Here is a 15,336-nt window from a genome sequence, read left to right on the forward strand (position 1 = left end):
TTGGGTTTTGAACTAGCTTATATTATTAAAGTTAATTTCTCACACCTCTCAGGAATATAGAGTTTGCTATCTTGCAAAATTGGCAGCATTTATATACTTATATACACAATCCCCTGACTGTACAAATTGAACCACAGGCCCTGCCTTGGCTTAGAACACTGGGGCATTGAAGGAGAAACATTTTATCTTTACCTTCTTGAGATATTGTACATTACAATACCCAATAATCCTATGTTCCTTTCCATGACTGTACACTGCGCTTCTGCACCATAATTTATGTAAACTAAGTAGTTGAGCAAGCATAAACTGTAGGCATCCAGTACTAGTTCAGCCTGACCCCAAGTATCGTTCTGAGAGAACTGGAAGTCTGGTTACCTCCTTCGCCCAGAGAGCTGTGCGCAGACACAAAACTACATTCCCCGACGACCTCTGCGCGGTTAGGCGCGAGTGTGCCTCTGTGTAAATATCCTTCCTATTGGTGCGCAGTGCACAGGGACGTGGTAAACTGGTGGGCGATTGGACGGATTCGTGCACGCTCACTCGCGCCGCGACGCTCCCTGATTTAACTTTTGTTTTTCCGTTGGCTTCTGTGACTCCGTGGCTTTAGAGTGGCGTGAGTATAGAATTTCGGGTTTCTGGGAAGGGACTAGGCAAGGGGTCTGGGGAAGGGAAACTTTGGTGAGGGAGGAGTACCTGTGGAAGCAGCACGGAAGACAGGGATGTGAGCCTGAAATGTGGGGGTTTGGGGTCGTCAGGAGTTCTGGGGACCGGACGTGGAAAGTTAGAATATGCAAAGGGAAAGATTTCGGGGTGCTAGAGCATTGGGGAGCTGTAACGACGGGGGAGTTGAGAACCAGATGAAACTGAAAAAGGAGTACAGAATTAGGAGGTCCTGGAGATAGATGGGTTCCGGTATTCCCCATCCCGCGCTAGTCTAATTAAGCTTCAATCTTATTTAAATTAATGGAGGATAAAAAAATACTTCACAGAGTTGTTGTGGGCGTAAAATAAATGTCAAAGTGCTAAGCAAATGTTAATTGTAAGTAGACAAGCTATTAAAAAAATACCTAAACAAGAATATCTCAGAGAAGGAGGAACAGAGGCAAGTTGAAACCCATTGATGCAATATAAGCAAGGACGTTGTTCTTTTGAGAGATACAATGAGAGATACAATAAGGCACAGCTGCTGCTTGCAAGGAGCATGCACTATCATGGGAGAAATGATAGCAACAAAGAACTCCAGTATGTACAAGTGCATTTCTTTTCCACTTGTACGAAACAAGTGCGGTTTTTTTAGCGTATTTGGATGGAGAGACTCAGGAAAGAGATGAAGGAAGTAGCATTTGAGTTTTTACGTACAGACTGGGTTTAAGTGAACTTGTGAGAGTGGAAGGGAGCTATGTTGCAGTTGTAGGAACAAAGCATGGAGGCAAGAAAGTCATCAGCAACAGAAGGTATAGTTAGGGGAGTACAGGGGAATGAGGCAGGAGAGAGAAGTTTGGTCCTTAGATGGAAAGCAGTGACCTCTAGGCTGAGGTTGAGTATTTGGCTATAAGGAGTTAGTGATGAATTGTATGACTCTTTTAAGAAGGTGATCCAGGGGAGACCAAGGGTGGGTAGAACAGTTAAGCCATCGTAGTACAGTGGTTAAGAGCATAGGGAGATCCTGAATTAGCATGGCTATCATCTAGGTAAAATACAGATAGTTATGTGGTTGGATGAGAGGCTCAATAGAAATAGTAATGAGCCCTGGCTGGTGTGACTCAGTGGACATGAGAGAGGCGACTGAATGTCAGGAAATTGAAAGAGATCTATTTGCTCATTCAACAAGTAGTTAATTACTCTGTGCCAGGTAGTGTTTTAATGATAGAGGTAATTATAAAAGCAGTGAAAATGATGTTCCCAAAGAAATGGATAGGGGAAATAGTAAAGAAAGTTGAGGACAGAACCAAGGGAGGGACATTTTCAGTAAAAATAATAATAAATAGTTATTGAGTGCCTGTATGTGTTAGATCTTCTATTCATTATTTCATTTAATCCTTACACTGACCTATAACATACATGCTATTGTCCCCATTTTCTAAGAAGTAACGGAAGTTTAGAGAGGTTAAATAACTTACCTGAAGTCACACAGCTAATAAGAGAGCTTTGACTCAAACTCAGGTCTGTTTGATTTCAGAACCCATGCTCTCAATTACAAAGCAATATTTTTTAAAAGGGTGGTCAACATTGACAAATTAAGCATACAAATCAAGGATGACTTGTTGGGTGGAAGATGGGAACCCAAAAGAGCAACTGAATTTATTAATTTGTATATCTGCTGACCAAGAAAAGCAGTTCTAGTTCAGATGTTAGAGAAGTCAGATTGTTAGAGATTATAAAACAAAATAAAAGTGAGTGTACATAATTTTTAGTAAATGTGCAATAGTCTGCAAGAAGAAGGAGTGAGATTGCCTGTGAGGGAGAAGAGAGATTTCAGATTGCTAGAAAATTCTTTTAAAGTTCCAAATTACTCTTGCCCTGCCCAGTGTGGCTCAGATGGTTGGAGTGTTGTTCTGTACACCAAAAAGTAATGGATTCAGTTCCCAGTCAGGGCACATACCTGGGTTGTGGGTTTGGCCCCAGGTAGGAGTACATATGGGGAGGGGGGCAACCAGCCATGTTTCTCTCTCTCCCTCTCTCTCTCTCTGGCTCCCCACTCTCTCCCTCCCTCCCTTCTTCCCCTCCTCTTCCTCCCCTTTCCTCTCAAAAAAAAAAAAAAATCAATGGATGTATTCTTGGGTGAGGATTAAGAAAAAGTTCCAATTTACTCTTAAGTAGTTTTAGAACAGCGATATTTATCTTTAAGATGTCTCCCATATTCATAAAATGGAATGTTATTTGTCCATAAAAAGGAATGAAGTACTGATACATACTACAGCGTGGACGAACCTTGAGAACATTATGCTAAGTGCAAGAAACCAGTCACAAAAGACCGCATATGTTATGATTACATTCATATGAAAGTCCGTAACAGGAAGATCTATAGAAACAGAAAGTAAATTAGTAATTGCTTAGGGCAGGGGTAGGGTAGAGCACATGGGCGATAGCTAAAACGTGTAAGATTTGATCTTGAAGTGATAAAAATGTACAATTTACTGTGCTGATGGTTGTACCTATCTGTGAATATACTAGTCATTGAATTATATACTTTAAATGACTGAATTGTATAGAATGTGAATTGTATCTCAATCAAGGTGTTTATAAAAATGTCACTTGTCCCTGACCACTGGTGCAGCTCAGTTGGTTGGGTGTCATCCTGCAGACTGAAAGGTCACCAGTAGGATTTCTGATCAGGGCACATGCCTAAATTGTGGGTTTGGTCTCCCGTGTCAGAGCGCATATGAAAGACAACCAGTTGATGTTTCTTCCCCTTCCATTCTCCTTCCCTTCCTCTCTCTCTAAAAACAAGCATGTCTTCAGGTAAGGATAAAAAAGTCACCTGTGATCCTACCATACCAACCTAATTACCATTTTTATTTTCTAGGTTATTTTCCGCAAGAGGTAATTTGGCCTAATTTGGAGAAGCTTTGTAGAAGAAGGTGAGTTTGAAGAAGGAAAGTAGTCTTTCAAACAAGAGAGTAAAGAGAGATGGCATATTTGAAGGGTTGGCTGGTAGAAGGTGGCAGATGGAATGACAAAAGCAGAAACAGATTTTCTAGCTAGATCGGATAGTAGAAGAAAAAGATGTTGAATAGAGTCAAATTCATATTGAGGACTTAAAATTATTTATTTTATTTTTTTTAAATGTATTGAGTGCCTACTATGAACAAGGCACTATTTCAGTTACTGCAGGTACAGCAGTGAACACAGTAGATAAAAAATGCCTGCCCTTAGTGAGTTTCCACATTTTGGTGTGTTTTGACATATTTTAAATAATCCTTTTAACTGCTGCATTGAGAAGAGACTGGAGGGGATGGAGTTGAAAGTGGAAGTAGAGAGACCATTATAGTCATCCAGGCAAGAGGTTATAGTGAGTTCAACCAGGGCATTATTGACATGAGTGGTTGTCAGACTTTAAATTTGTTGGTGGCAGAGCCTGTAGGACTTGCTAATGGATTGAGACAAAGAGAGGAGTGAAATTTCTCTAAGTTCGTTTTCCTAAACAACTGAGAGAATTGGGTTAGTAATTACTGGGACGTTGAGTTTGGAGAGAAGGTCAGATTTGGTGGTAGGAGGTATATATCAGGAGCTCAGTTTTGGAATTGGTGAGCTTGTGAGACCTGCTGGGCATCTAAGAGAAGACATGGAGTATGTGTGAGCCTGGAGTGGAGGGCAGAGGAAGGACTAGAGGTACACACTTGAAAACCGTGAGACTTCATGAATTCACTGAAGCAGTAAGTATAGATGAAGACAAGGAAGAAGTAGCAGTGACTAAATATTAATGATCAGTGAGGAAGGAGAACCAGGAACCTGTGATGTCCTGGAAGCCATATGAAAAAGGTTTCAAGGACTAGGGGAGAGACACTCTGGAGTTCCTAGCAGGAAAATGGTTATAGAATGAGCAATAGTGATTATCTCCTTTTTTTTTTCTAAAAAATCTTCCCCAAGGACTGAAGATTACAAACAGATATATTCTAGGTAGAACACAAGAACAGGACATCACATCATTCTTGACTGGCTCAAAATCAGAATGGATTGACAAAGCCTGCTTGATAAGAAAGCTTTTCCCAAAGCTAATTAAAAAAAACTCCCTCCTCCCCCCTCCCTCGTTTCCCCCTCCCTCTTTTCCCCTTCTCCAGGATCTGTCTCATCAGCACACAGTGCCTTTCCCATTTCCCTCTTTCCTCACTCAGGTGCCTTACATTTGCCTTTCTTGCTCCTAAGCTCCAAGGGCCCTGCTTCTGCTTCTGTAGCTTGTTTCCTGAGTCTGTGCTCATTACTGCTACCTCTAACTTTCTAAATAACCTTTCTCTAAAAAAATGAAGATTGTGAATGGACCTTTTAAAGTATATAAGTAATATTTTTTCTTTCTCTAAAACAGTAGATACAAAATAAAGATATCAATGGCTTTGTATTTATCTTAAATTTAGCATAATGGGTCTTCTACCTTAATTTTCACTTACTATCCCTTGCTTATTAGAAACTTTGTGCATCTCCGTGTCTTACAATTTCAGCAAAAGGAATGTTTTTGTATTGTTGCAGATAACCTTCATACCAAGGAGGGTTTTCTTTTTGTGCTTATCCATCCAAATATTAAATGCAATTCTGATTTTATTTGAAAATAATAATGACAAAGAATACCATATGAAAATTCAACAGTCATAACAACCTCGGGATTCAGAGCTACTTTAACAAATAGTACTGCATTTTAAAACGTCACACTCTCAGCAGCAGGCACACATATGACTGGAGAGGGAACCAGTATGTATGTTCTAGTGTTTTGTTCTGTTCCTGCACTCTCATTCTGAATTTTTGTATGTTTGACAGGTGAAAAAGACAGCATGAACTTTACCCCGACACACACCCCTGTCTGCAAAAAGTAAGATACTTGCTTATTTTTTGAGTTGTTAAAGAATCAAGACTTATATTAACCAGTGTTACCCCAAAAATATGACTTAAAAACAAAAAAGAATCAAGACTTCTCTAACCTTAGTGCAAGTTAGGTTATACTTCCACACTCTGGATTTGAACCATTTTAGACTCATTCTTATTATGTGGAATTTAGATTAAAAACAAGAACATACTAAATGATAATACCAGAATCTGGACAGATTGAGTGAGCCTAGCACGGTGTTAGTGCATCCTGGATTACAGAGGAAATAACCAATATACAAAAGGGACTTGGAATGCTGGTTCTGCTGTCACCTTGCTGCCTCATCCTCATTGCCACAATGCTCATCTGCAAAATCTCGGAAATATCTCTTAGTTCATCTACTGACCTATTTCCCACTATTGTTATAAGGCAACCCCTTGGGAAACATGAAACATTGGGTAAAATAGTATTTCTGTCACAGGCTTGAATGATTGAGACAATATTAGATTTTTTCTTCATGTTTGCTGAAAGTACATTTTAATATCTCTTTTATATATGCTCATTCATTAAAATTGGTGACCATAACCTTCATGAACTAGAGTTGTAACTCTTGATTTCTGGTATCCCAACTTCGTCGACTCTCTTGTCTATTTTGTTCCCTAGTAAGTTGCAGTCAGTAAGCCAAAATAGATTAATTTTCACATGAGGGTTTCTCCAATTCTGCATCATTTATTTTCTGACTTTCATTGTTTTAGCTTAAAAACACTTCTTGTCCAACCTTTGATCACCTTAAATCTTGTTTAGTCTTGGTTGGTGTAATACAGATATCTCCAGTGCTAGAGATTAGGATGTGATGTAGTTTTGTAGTGATTTGGCTATATTTTCTATTGCTGACTCTTCTGTAATGTTATTCTTAAGTGTCACCTTATGCATATGTGCACAAGTTTCTCTAGAACAAGAGGAATTGGAATTTTACTAGATTCTGCCAACTTGTCTTTAGTTTCACCAAGTTACACTTCACCAGCAGTATCATTGTTCCTGTTGGTGTATGTCTTATGATATTAAATTTTCTGTTGGTATCTAGCTTTATTTAATATTTCATTTTTTAAAAATGATATTTAGACTTCCGGCCAAGATAGAGGTATAGTTAGATCCTATCACAACCAAAAGAAGGAAAACACCAAATTCAAAAACAGCCCTGGCTGGTGTGGCTCAGTGAATTGAGCACTGACTGGCCTGTGACCAAAGGGTCACTGGTATGATTCCCATTCAGGGCACATGCCTGGGTTGCGGGCCAGAACTGCCAGACAATTGAACTGTATGGAAGTCCGACAACCAAAGAGTTAAAGGAGAAACATTCATTCAGACTGGTAGGAGGGGCAGAGACAGGTAGCTGAGGCAGAGAACATGCACAGCAAGGCAGTGGCTGGAGGACAGGAGCGGGTAAGGTGGCGGCTGGCAGACTGGATGGTCCCACATTTGCATGTGGATTAACCGCGAGGAACAACTAGGAAGCGAAACAGACCTCACAACCCAGGGTTCCAGCACAGGGGAATGAAGCCGCAAAACTTCTGGCTACAAAAACCTGTGGGGGTTATGGTGGTGGGAGAAACTCACAGCTTCACAGGAGAGTTCACTGGAGAGACCCACAGGGTACTAGAACGTACACAAACCCACCCACCCAGGAATCAGCACCAGAAGGGCCCAGTTTGCTTGTGGGTAAAAGAAGTGACTGAAAGCCAGTTGAGAGCTGAGCAAGCAGCATTGTTCCCTCTCTGACCCCTCCCCCCAAATATAGCACCACAACGCTGCAACCTGGGTTGCCCTGCCCTGGTGAATACCTAAGGCTCCACCCCTATAACATAACAGGTACTGGGAGACAAAAAAATATGGCCCAAATGAAAGAAAGATGGAAGTTTCAAAAATAGAGCTAAGTGATGAAGAGATAGCCATCCTATCAAATGCAGAGTTCAAAACACTGATTATCAGGATGCTCACAGAAATGGTTGAGTATAGTCCCAAAATGGAGGTAAAAGTAAAGGTTATGCAAGTGAAATAAAGAAAAATATATAGGGAACCAACAGTATAGGGAAAGAAACTGGGACTTGACTCAATGATATGGAGCAGAAGGAAGAAATAAAAATCCAACTAGAACAGAATGAAGAAATAAAAATTTTAAAAAATGAGTACAGGCTCAGGAACCTCCAGGACAACTTTAAATGTTCCATCTGAATCACATGGGTGCCACAAGGAGAAGAGGAAGAGCAAGAAATTGAAAACCTACTTGAAAAAATAATGAAGGAGAACTTCTCTAATCTGGCAAAGGAAATAGACTTCCAGGAAGTCCAGGGAGCTCAGAGAGTCCCAAAGAAGTTGGACCCAAGGAGGAATGCACCAAGGCACATCATAATTACATTAGCCAAGATTAAAGATAAGGAGAGAATCTTAAAAGCAGTCAGAGAAAAGGAGACAATCACCTACAAAGTAGTTCCCATAAGGCTGTCAGCTGATTTCTCAAAAGAAATCTTGCAGACAAGAAGGGGCTGGAAAGAAGTTTTCAAAGTCATGAAAGATAAAAACCTACATCCAAGATAACTTTCTCCAGCAAAGCTTTCATTTAGAATGGAAGGGCAGATAAAGTGCTTCCCAGACAAAGTAAAAGCTAAAGGAATGCATCATCACCAAGTCTTTATTATATGAAATGTTAAAGGGACTTATCTAAGAAGAAGAAGATGATCAAAAACATAATCAGTAAAATGACAACAAACTTGCAACCACCAACAACTGAACATAAACACAAAAACTAAGCAAACAAGTAGAACAGGAACAGAATCACAGAAATGGAAATCACATGGAGGATTATCAGTGGGGGAGCAGGAGAGGGAGAGAGGGGGAAAAGGTACAGAAAATAGCATAAATGGTAGGTAGAACATATACAGGGGGAGAGTAAGAATAGTATGGGAAATGTAGAAGCTGAAGAACTTGTGTGTACCATGCATGGACATGAACTAAGGGGTGGAGGTGCAAGACAGGGTAATAAAGGAGAGGAAAAAAAGGGGGCAACTGTAATAGCATAATCAATAAAATATATTTTTAAAAAAATTAATTTTAAAAGTCATCAATTATACTCACTTTAAGAACATAAACCTCACCCTAGCTGGGTGACTCAGTTAGTTGGAGCCTCATCCCATACACCAGAAAGTCGCAGGTTCGATCCTTGTTCAGAGCACACAACCCAGGTTGCGTGTTCAGTCTCCAGTTAGGGCCATGTATTGGAGGCAACCAATTGATGTTTTTCTCTCTCTCTCCCTCGCTCCCTCTCCCGCTTCCTCCCTCCCCCTTCCTCTCTCTCTCTTTCAGATCAATACACATCCTTGTATTGGGATTTTAAAAAAAGACAAACCTTTTTTAGTTAAAAAATTATGTTTCATAAATGCTTAGACAAGTCAATGAATATGTCCTTTCTAATTTCACACAGGCTGACAACTGTTTCCAGACATGGTTCTGTATGTGGCCTCAGTGGTTCTGCCAGGTGGAAGGGAGTGTCTTTTTCAGATTCAGTGGAGTCAACTCCTTTGCCTTCCATTGAAGATCGTCTGGCCGTTCTCTGCCCTTCTCAGGAGCTTCTGGAATATTACCAAAAGAAGATGGCTGAGTGTGAGGCAGAAAATGAGGATTTGTTGAAGAAACTGGAGCTATACAAAGAAGCTTGTGAAGGACAGGTAACAAAAAAGATGATGCATGCTGTTTCAGGACATGATTAAGTCTGTTCATGACTAGAGAAGACCTAGAAATGCCACCTTGTATCACAAGCAGATATTTTTTATTACTTTCTACCCCAGCTTAGCTACCTCCCTTTGGGTCCCTCATTAGATCAAAGCCCACCCAAACTGCTCCACCTCTGAAATCTTAAACTCTTACGTCTCATGTCTCTCATAGTTTTAGTTCTTTCACCCCCATACACCTGACTTCATTATTACCTCCATGGCTCCTTGACTTTTCTGTTTTCCAAATGTTGCGTATCAGTTTCTGACATTATGTCCTTTCTTTCTAACCTGAACTCTATCACAACTCACTTTGATGATAACTGTACTGTCTGCACATGACTCCTTGCCTGTTCTTTTGCTCCACTTACTTAGCAAAAAGCCCTAGCTGTACTTGAATTCTGTCCTGGAGCAGGGTTTCTCAGCCTTGGCACTATTGACATCTTGGGCTTTGTAATTCTTTATTGTGGGGTCTATCTTATGAATTGTAGGATGTTTAGCAGCACCCTTGGCCTCTACTTACTGCATACCAGCAGCACACACATACACACATACACCCTCACCCCACCCTGAGTTGTGGGCATCAAACGTACCTTCAGACATTGCCAAATTTCTCCTTGGGGTACAGGCACAATTGCCCCTAGGTCATAAATCATTACAGAATAAATTCATGGTAAATAAATTCTTCTGTATCTTCAGTTACTCCACAGCAATTAACTTACCTACCCCTAGTCAGTTCCTTCTCCTTTCCTGTCTTTGTTGTACTTTCCTTACTGTCCTGCAGCCTGCAGCCCTGTCTTAGCTGTCTCTTGTCAGGCAGCCTTGCTTTCTGGTTCGCAGGGGAAATACCAGCTATCATGCATAACTCCCTCCTGCCCATCCACACGGTCACCTCCCCCTGTGTCCATCTCTCTTCATATCGCTTCAGGGACGAGATGTCTTTCCCTCTTCAAGCTGAACTGATCAACTCTCTCCCTGGCCCCCATCCCTTTTTCCTCCTAAGAAACCCTTCATCATTGCTCTTCTCTTGGTGTTCTGTCTTCAACCTCTTGCTTAATGTGGGCTTTTTCTCCTCAGTACTGCCTGCACCTGACTCTTTGCTTATTCTTTTGCTCCACTTACATAGCAAAATCTCTTCTCTTTCTTTCACAGTGATCAAGTCTTTCTTTACTTAAAAAAAAACACCATTCTTGAGTTGTGCTTCTCCCTCTACTTTCTTATGTAGGTAGCTCTTTCTTTTCTTAGCCCCACTTCCAGAATAGTTTGACATTATCATCCATTCATGACTCTGACTGCAGTTAGGCCTCTGTCCTTACTCTGCTAGTAAAACTACTTGTGTGGTCTCTAATTCCCATTTGCCAAAATGATCTCCTCTTTGTGACCTTTGCAATATCTGTCACTATTGACCTCTGCTTTCTGAAAACTCTCTTCCTTTCTTAATTTCTATGTCATGTTTCTTTCCCGGTTTTTATCTCACCTCTCAGTCTCCATTAACAGGTCCCCTTCCTTAATCTTAAATGTCAGCGTTCTTGCAGAGTATGTTATAAATGATCTTATTTTTATCCATTCTACTACATACGGATTAATAACATCCAAAATAGCTAACACCGACTCTTTTCTCTTAAGCTCCATGTTCATATGTTTATATCTGAACTAATCTTCCTTTTTCAATGCTACCCACACATACACATACATACACATACACCACTATCATTTTCCTTCCCTCCATTTGTTTTCATCATTATTATTTATTTATTTTAGAGAGAGGGGAGGGAGAGAAATACCGATATGAGAGAGAAACATCAATTGGTTGCCTCTGCCTTCTGCAAGTGCCCTGACAGGGGCAAAGCCCACAGTCAGCAACCCAGGCACGTGCCTTGAATAGGAGTTGAACTGGAGACCTTTCGGGTTTCAGAACAATGCCCAGCCAGTTGAGCCATGCTGGCTAGGGTCCCCCCTCAAATTCTTATCTCTTAACTATTTTCTTTATTCTGTGTCTTACTATAATTCTGTGCAGCCCCTACATTCAGTCACTTAGTAAATTCTGTAGATTCTGCTTCCTAAGTATCCCTTAATCTATTCCAATATCTCCATCGTATTGTCTCAGCACTAGTTCAAACTCTTGTTATGTCACCTGCATTGTTACAATATCCTTCTTAACCAAGGGTATTTATTCCAGAGGAAGGAAAATGTCCAGCCTCTTGTCGCATACCTATTCAGTCTGCCTCTCGTTTTCCACTCCAATAACACTGAAATACGTGTAGTTGTCCAAACATTAGGACTCTTCGATGGTTCTGTATTTACTGTTCTCTTTCCTGAGGAGTACTCACCCTCATCTTGTCCCTAGCAGTCTTCACCTTTCAAGTTTCAATTTTTATTTATTTTTATTATTTTTAAAGATTTTATTTATTTAATTTTTTAGAGGGGAAAGGAGAGAGAAAGAGGGAGAGAAACATCAATGTGTGGTTGCCTCTAGCATGCCCCCCAGCTCGGGACCTGCCCCACAACCCAAGCATGTGCCCTAGACTGGGAATTGAACCGGCGACCCTTTGATTCATAGGCCAGTGCTCAACCACTGAGCCATGCCAGCCAGGGCTCAAATTTTATTTTTAAGATTTTAATTTATTTTAGAGAGAAGGGAAAGTGGGAAGAAAAAGAGGGAGAGAAACATTGATCAGTTGCCTCTCGCACGCCCCCATCAGGGACCAGACCTAAAACTGAGGCATGTGCCTTGACTGACAATCAAACTGGCGACCCACACTGGTCAGGTCTCAACTTTCAACTTTTTAATGGTGGTCTCTGACTTCCCAAAAAGGCTTCAGAGATTTTACTCTAGTCGTACTTTTCCTTCTACCATTTTATCAGATATGTTCCTCTGTGAAATAATTATTTTATTTAATTGTTTGCATGTCTATTTCTTTGCAAAATTCCTTAGCTCTAGGAAGAAAACATAATTTTGCATCTTTATCTTTCAAAATGTCATCATGCTTATTGAATAGAAAGCATTCTTTAAAAATTATATAAAGAACAGGTGAATCAGGTGGCATTCTGTATTCTGTAGTCTGTAAAAGATAGGAGAGCTTTGATGTTACATGGAAACATACTCACTTTGTAGCTTTTAAACTCAAATCTGTATACAACTTACTGTTGTCATTTGAAGTCTGTATTGGCAAAACCATTCACATAGTAATATTTCTATGGGTACTGTCACTTCCATATACAAGAGATACTCCTTTCATATACAAGAGATACTCCTGTGAAGCTCAGTCTCTCTTCTTTTTTTAAATTTTTTAAATTTAAGATTTTATTTATTTTTAGAGAGAGGGGAAGAGAGGGAGAAAGAGAGAAAGAGAAACATGGATGTGTGAGAGATACATCAGTCAGTTGCTTTTTGCATGCCCCTAACTGGGTACCTGGCCTGCAACCCAGGCATATGTCCTCACTGGGATTCGAACCAGCGACCTGAAAGGCCAACACTCAGTCCACTAAGCCCTGTCAGCCAGAACTCAGTCTCTTTTCAATGACTTTTATTTTCTTTCAGCACAAACTAGAATGGGATTTGCAGCAGAGGGAGGAAGAGATTGCTGAATTGCAGAAAGCTCTAAGTGATATGCAAGTCTGCCTCTTCCAGGAACGAGAACATGTTTTGCGCCTCTACTCAGAAAATGACCGACTGAGAATCAGGTAATGAGTAGGAGAAGGAAAATGTGGAAGTTATATTTCTAAATTACACTAAACAAGATAAGTTTCTCTGTGGTAATTCTCTTAAGTTGTATTGTCCAGGAAAAACACTCTGGAGTGGAGATTTTTCCTGTGGGATGGTTAGTAGCAAAGCTCTCAAGAATAATATCTGTGAGTAGACTTGAGCAGGGGAAGAATTTGAAGTGTGATACAGTGGTAACAGGCTTTAGCCAACCCTACAGGAGGAAAGGAATCACACTCTTGTACCTCCACAACAATCGGTCATTTGATATAGGCTGCCACCAGGGAGGGGTGTAAACTTGGGAGAGGCAGCCCCCTTCAGCCAAAGGCAATTCCTGGAGAAGGAATTCAACAACTGAGGGATATGTGTCTTGGTCCTGAAGGTGGCATCTGAGCGGTGTTCTACAGTATCCACTATAGTACACATGTTTTAAAAGTAACTTTTAACTTTGTATTAAAAAACACAATTGACCGACAATATCATTTTAGTTTCATGTGTACACCCCAGTGATTAGACATTTATGTAATTTATGAAGTGACCACCCCAATAAAATTAGTACCCACCTGGCACCACACAGTTATTACAATATTATTGACTGTATTTCCTATTCTGTACTTTACATCCCATGACTGTTCTGTAACTACCAAGTTGTAATACATCTCAGTCCCTTCCTTTTTCACCCATCCCCCCATCCCCTCTCATCTGGCAGTCATCAAAATGTTCTCTTATCTACGAGTCTGTTTCTATTCTGCTTGTTTGTTTATTTTATTCTTTGGATTCCACATATAAGTGAAATCATACAACACCTCTCTTTTTCTGCCTGACCCACTTCACTCAGCATAGTACCTTCCAGGTCCATCCATGTTTTGCAGATGGCAAGATTTCATTCTTTTTTATGGCTGAGTCATATTCCATTGTATATATACACAACTTCATCTGTATCCATTCATCTATTGATGGACGCTTAGGTTTCTTCCATATCTTAGCTATTGTAAATAATGCTGCAGTGAACATATGGATGCACATGTCTTTTCAATTCAGTGTTTTGGGTTTCTTCGAAAAAATATCCAGAAGTGGAATTGCTGGGTCCTTGTTATAGTCTTTTTTTTTTTTTTTAAAGATCTTGTTTATTTATTTTTAGAGAGGGAAGGGAGGGAGAAAGGGAGAGAAGCATCACTGTGTGAGAGAAACATTGATGAGAGAAACATCGAGAGAATCATCGATCAGTTGCTTCTTGCAGGCCCCCACTGAGGGGCCTGGCCCACAGCCCAGGCATGTGCCCTGACCAGGAATTGAACCAGTGACCTTTTGGTTTCTGAGATGACACCCAACCCACAGAGCAATACCACTCAGGGCTCTTTTTAAAAAAATTAATTACTTTTTTAGAGGGAGGGGTAAGGAGGGAGAAAGAGAGGGAGATAAACGTCTATGTGCAAGATAAACATCATTGGTTGCTTCTCGCATGCCCTCAACTTGGGACCTGGCCTACAGCCTAGTCATGTGCCTTGAGCAGTATTCAAACCAGCAACCTTCCAGTTTGTGGAATGATGCCCAACTCACTGAGCCACACCAGCCCAGGCTTTTCTTTGTTTTAAAGTCTATCTTGTCTGAAAAAAGTATTGCTACTCTACCTTTTATTTGTTGTTGATTTTTTTGTTTCCATTTTCATGAAATGCCTTTTTCCATCTCTTTAGTTTCAGTGTGTATGTATCTTTTGATCTGAAGTCTTTTGTAGACAGTATTTTAAGGGTCTTCTCTTCTTATGCATTCAGCCACCATGTGTCTTTGGATTAGAACATTTAAAGTAATGTTGATTGATATGTATTATCATTTTATTTTTCATATTTTTGGCTTTTTTTTTCTTCTTAAAGAAAACTCCAACATTTCTTGTAATACAGATTTGGTAGGGTAATCTTTGTTATAAGTCCTTTATTTGCCAATCCCTTTTGGCTGCAAAATTTCTGTTGAGAAATCAGCTGATAGTCTTACAAGAGCTCCCTTGTGTGTAACTAACTGCTTTTCTCTTGCTGCTTTAAAGAATCTCTCCTTGTCTTTAACCTTTGACATTTTAATTATGATGTGTCTTGATGCAAGCCTCTTTGGGTCCAACTTCTTTGGGACTCTCTGTGCTTCTTGGACTGGTATGTTTATTTCCTTCACCAAGTTAGGGAAGATTTCTTCTATTATTTTTTCAAGTAAGTTTTCAATTTTTTGCTCTTCCTCTTCTTCTGGCACCCCTCTGATTCAGATATTGGTACATTTGCAGATGTGCCAGAGCTTCTTGGTCTATCCTCATGTTTTGTTTGTTTGTTTGTTTGTTTTTTAATTCTTTTTTCTTCTTGCTGTTCTGATTG

General features: G+C 40.1%; 1 protein-coding gene across 1 annotated transcript in view; it reads left to right on the top strand.

Annotated features, from left to right (window-relative positions):
• Positions 1 to 519: 519 nt before the first annotated feature.
• The window catches only part of CCDC77 (coiled-coil domain containing 77), a 35,495-nt gene continuing 20,678 nt past the window's right edge, over positions 520 to 15,336 (top strand). Inside the window, exons 1-5 of the mRNA XM_045830563.1 lie at positions 520 to 613; positions 3,527 to 3,581; positions 5,470 to 5,521; positions 8,994 to 9,237; positions 12,821 to 12,963. Of these exons, the coding sequence (XP_045686519.1) occupies positions 5,484 to 5,521; positions 8,994 to 9,237; positions 12,821 to 12,963 (425 nt within the window). The 5' untranslated portion in view covers positions 520 to 613; positions 3,527 to 3,581; positions 5,470 to 5,483. The remainder of the gene's footprint in view (positions 614 to 3,526; positions 3,582 to 5,469; positions 5,522 to 8,993; positions 9,238 to 12,820; positions 12,964 to 15,336) is intronic.

This window comes from Phyllostomus hastatus, unplaced genomic scaffold, assembly GCF_019186645.2.
Source record: "Phyllostomus hastatus isolate PE091 unplaced genomic scaffold, TTU_PhHast_1.1 phas_contig_152, whole genome shotgun sequence".
Taxonomy (NCBI): domain Eukaryota; kingdom Metazoa; phylum Chordata; class Mammalia; order Chiroptera; family Phyllostomidae; genus Phyllostomus; species Phyllostomus hastatus.